This window comes from Fragaria vesca, linkage group LG2, assembly GCF_000184155.1.
Source record: "Fragaria vesca subsp. vesca linkage group LG2, FraVesHawaii_1.0, whole genome shotgun sequence".
In the NCBI taxonomy this organism is placed as follows: Eukaryota; Viridiplantae; Streptophyta; class Magnoliopsida; order Rosales; family Rosaceae; genus Fragaria; species Fragaria vesca.
In genome coordinates this window covers 31,340,284-31,344,676 of record NC_020492.1, presented here as the reverse complement: position 1 = coordinate 31,344,676, position 4,393 = coordinate 31,340,284, and the positions used below count along the sequence as shown (strand labels likewise).

Here is a 4,393-nt window from a genome sequence, read left to right as displayed (position 1 = left end):
GTATTTAGTATTTAGGAGTCTTTGAAAAATTTCTCTAATACTTTGCCTTCCCACTGTAGAAAAAAACCGAAGTGGATTTTGCTGTTACGTAAAACCCAAACTCCGTTGTAACTAAAAATAAGCTAAGATGGACATGGATTTGTCCCCCAAATGATTCATTTCTCTAGGTTCATTTACGGGTAACCGATCAAACGGTAGCAACAGAGAAAAACACCAAAAGCCAAAACAAAAAAGAGGAACCTGTGACTTGTAATGTAAATGTTAGCTGTATATTTTGGGAAGAGAGAGAAACAGAGAGAAAGAGAGAAAAAAAAGAAAAAGAGAAAGAGGTTTGTTTTTGTGTTTTGTTTTGGTGGTTGGCTCCCCAAAACAGATTTTGGATTTAAAGAGAGAAAGAGAGAAAAAGAAGAAGAGGAAAAAAGGAAGGATTGTTTGGAGAGAGAAATAGAAGAGTCTCTGTGAAAGAGGTTTGACTCTCTCTATCTCTCTCTGCAAATCCATGGCGTTCTCTTCACACCACCTTCAAATCGTCCTTCCTAAAATCCTTCGTTTCTTGCTTTAAGGTAAATTCAGGGTCTCTTTTTCCTTTCTGGGTCTCCTTTAAATTTGAATTTTCCCAAAAAAATAAATAAAGTTTCGATCTTTATCTAAGATTAAGGAAAGTTTTGATCTTTAGTCTTCCATTGGTATTGTATGTGTGCATTTCTAATTGGGTTTCTAAAAATATCAAGAACCCAAATCACAGTTTCTAAATTTGGTTTCTTGAAGAACAGAAAGTTTGTATCTTGGAGCTGAAATTTTGGATTATCTGATTCATTTCTGAATTTGTGTTCAGGTTTCAGAGTTTATAAACGTTTCTGGTGAATTGGGTCTTGCTGAAATCTGAGAGTTTTTGAGGGTTCTGTTTGATGGGGAATTGCTGTGTATGTCTCGGTAACGGTGCCCAGAACAACAAGAAGACAAAAAAGAAGCAAAATCCCTTTGCTACTGATTTCGGTGGTGCCAATGGCAATGAGGGTGGGGACAGGCTGTGCGTTTTGAAAGACCCAACCGGGAAAGACATTTCGGCTCAATATGATCTGGGTAGGGAGCTCGGCCGTGGAGAATTTGGTGTCACTTATCTGTGCACAGATTTGTCATCAGGTGAGAAATACGCCTGCAAATCAATTTCGAAGAAGAAGCTGAGGACTGCTGTGGATATTGAGGATGTGAGACGTGAGGTGGAGATCATGAGGCATTTGCCACAGCATCCCAACATTGTGTCATTGAAGGACACTTATGAGGACGACGAGGCGGTTCACATTGTGATGGAGTTGTGTGAGGGAGGCGAGCTGTTTGACCGCATTGTTGCTAGGGGTCACTACACAGAGCGTGCAGCAGCTGCTGTAATGCGGACAATTGTTGAAATTGTTCAGGTTGGATTTTATTGTTCTTTATTGGTGTTAATTTGGAATATGGTCTTATACATCTGTGATATGATACAGTTTGCCTTATATTATGCCAGTTGGGTTGTTATGTTTTTGTTCTTTGGATCACTGTTTGCTGTTTATAGAGTTCGGGGGAAAGGTGATTTATTGTACATTATCGATGCAGAATTGGTTTTTGTATATGCGTTGCTATAGGTTTGAATTGGACCATTTAAGTCTGTGGTGCTTCTTCTCCTTGTTATCTAGTGTATGGACGTTACATAATCAAGTAAAGATGTACATTTTGTGAGTTGAGAGTGTTGGACTCAGTTCTCTTTCTGTTTTTTGTGGTTAAAGTTTAAAGTAAATAATATTATGTCTACTATCTTGCTGTCTTTATTCTGTTATCCTTTGTCATTATTATTGTACGGATAAGTTGATCTTGATATATTAACTGTTGTCTATGAGGACTAGTTCTTCTCTCTTTTATTCTAAATCAATCATCTGCTAGTTCGGTGTTTGTTGTCATGGCTACTTATCTTATTGATTTGTTATTGTGCATGTTCCTGTCTTTGTGAGGTTGTGTGATTGTGACACATTCTGGTCTATTGACATTCATTTTGCTATGCAGAGCTGTCATAAGCATGGAGTAATGCATCGCGATCTCAAACCAGAAAACTTTCTGTTTGCAAATAAGAAAGAATCAGCCGCCTTAAAAGCAATTGATTTTGGGTTGTCTGTATTCTTCAAACCTGGTATTGCACTGCTTCCTTCTTCCATATTTAATGATATTTCCTTAGTTCTCATGTTTTAGAATTAATTGGCACATTTCTTTATCTGCTTATGTTGAGTACAAATGTAACTAAAGGTTTCAATGTGCAGGTGAGCAATTCAATGAGATAGTCGGAAGTCCGTACTACATGGCTCCAGAGGTTCTGAAGCGCAATTATGGTCCCGAGGTTGACATCTGGAGTGCCGGGGTAATCCTGTACATTTTACTTTGTGGTGTTCCACCTTTTTGGGCAGGTTTGTGTCTCTGTTTCCAGTTTTCATAGTTTTTTATCGACTCTTTTACAATAGGAGAATGTATTTGATTTTCTTGTTTGAAGAAGAGGAGGTAGTAGGTAGTGTTCTCCAGTTTGAATTTTTCTGCTTCCCAGGATATATTTTATATAAAATGATAATAAAATCAAGCGCGCTTGCTGTTGTTATTCGTTGTTTGTTCTATATTTACTGATAATTATGAATTTTTCCGCTGTAGAAACTGAACAAGGAGTTGCACAAGCAATTATCCGCTCTGTGATTGATTTCAAGAGAGATCCTTGGCCTAGAGTCTCTGATAATGCGAAGGACCTGGTAACAAAAATGCTCGATCCTGATCCCAAGAAGCGACTGACAGCTCAAGGAGTACTTGGTAATTAGAGTAATCTGATCTGTTATAATGCCAAAGATGTATTGTTGCGATGTTCAAGGTTTATTGCTTTGCATTTACAACTTCCACTCAATTCTTTTCATGCAGATCATCCTTGGATACAAAATGCCAAGAAGGCCCCAAATGTTCCACTTGGTGAGACTGTGAGAGCGAGGCTGAAACAATTTTCTGTAATGAACAAACTGAAAAAGAGAGCTCTGGGGGTTAAGTTTTTTTTTTTTATAATCCTTTTGATGTCCGCCATGATTATGAAGGCATTTACGTTGGTTCACTTGTATTTTTTGGGTCCCTTGTACTTTGTGATGAAGTTGGCCTTTCTTCTTATATGCATAAAAATTTCTGTCATTTGATGTTTGAACTTTTGAATGTCTAATATGCAGGTCATAGCTGAGCATTTGTCAGTTGAGGAAGTAGCTGGCATAAAGGAGGCATTTCAACTGATGGATGCTGACAACAAAGGCAAGGTATCTCTGGATCAGCTTCGAAGTGGAATACAAAAACTCGGCCAGCAGATTCCTGACCCAGATCTAAAAATACTAATGGAAGCTGTAAGCATTATATTCGTGCTTTGCTAACTTGTACTTCATACTTTTTGTTTAACCTTGGATTGGATATTAGTGCTCAATCCTGCATGAATTTGTGCCTGACCAACTTGTCCTTTGTCCTTTTTAAGCTTGGGTTGGATATAAAAGAAACGTATAACAAAAAGGATAAACCTTGCGACATGTTGAATCTTCCATAGCAAATTAATATGCGGCTGAAGTATTAATTGCTATTATACAGCTCAAATATGAATGCTACTGGGGGCTTCTTTAACTTTCTGTAGTTTTTCATTGGGCTGATTCAGCTTATGTGAGTTTCTTTTATGGTTTCTAGAAATTACTAATCGATCTCACACTTACAGGCTGATGTTGATGGTGATGGAGCTCTGAATTATGGAGAGTTTGTGGCAGTTTCGGTTCACCTTAAAAAGATGGCCAATGATGAGCACCTACGTAAAGCTTTTGAGTTCTTCGATCAAAACCAAAGTGGTTACATAGAAATTGAAGAGTTGCGAAATGCTTTAAATGATGATGTTGATGCAGGCGGTGAGGAAGTTATCCATGCAATTATGCATGATGTGGATACAGATAAGGTACAATTACTGCATTCATTTCTCGTAGCGCATTTAAGAGACAATTAACTGAAAGAGACTATTGCCTTAGATCAAATCCACATAGGGTTCTATTCCGGCACAGGATTTGTAGGTCCTACCTTCTTGCTAGTTGTGAATCATGATACCATATTTCATAATTTGATGGTCTTCTAATTGTTTTTTAATATTCTTCACGCCTTCCCATTTTTAATACCTTGTCATGTATTTGTTATTTTCATGTAGCCAAAATGTCCTGAGTGACTTCCTTTCTTGTTGCCTGTTTTTGTTTTATTGTATGTGGACTCTCCCGTGTTTTGAATAGAAAAACACCGTGTTTTGGTGTTTTTGTTATATGTGTGTGTTTGTGTGTGTGTGTGTATATATATATATATATATATATTAATNTTGTTGCATATTGAT

General features: G+C 37.4%; 1 protein-coding gene across 1 annotated transcript in view; it reads left to right on the top strand.

Moving 5' to 3' along the window:
- The first annotated feature begins 364 nt into the window (after window positions 1–364).
- Window positions 365–4,393, top strand: part of LOC101293654 (calcium-dependent protein kinase 8-like) — a 6,258-nt gene continuing 2,229 nt past the window's right edge. Inside the window, exons 1-8 of the mRNA XM_004291732.1 lie at window positions 365–563; window positions 836–1,415; window positions 2,038–2,161; window positions 2,289–2,432; window positions 2,668–2,820; window positions 2,926–3,041; window positions 3,219–3,386; window positions 3,743–3,973. Of these exons, the coding sequence (XP_004291780.1) occupies window positions 909–1,415; window positions 2,038–2,161; window positions 2,289–2,432; window positions 2,668–2,820; window positions 2,926–3,041; window positions 3,219–3,386; window positions 3,743–3,973 (1,443 nt within the window). The 5' untranslated portion in view covers window positions 365–563; window positions 836–908. The remainder of the gene's footprint in view (window positions 564–835; window positions 1,416–2,037; window positions 2,162–2,288; window positions 2,433–2,667; window positions 2,821–2,925; window positions 3,042–3,218; window positions 3,387–3,742; window positions 3,974–4,393) is intronic.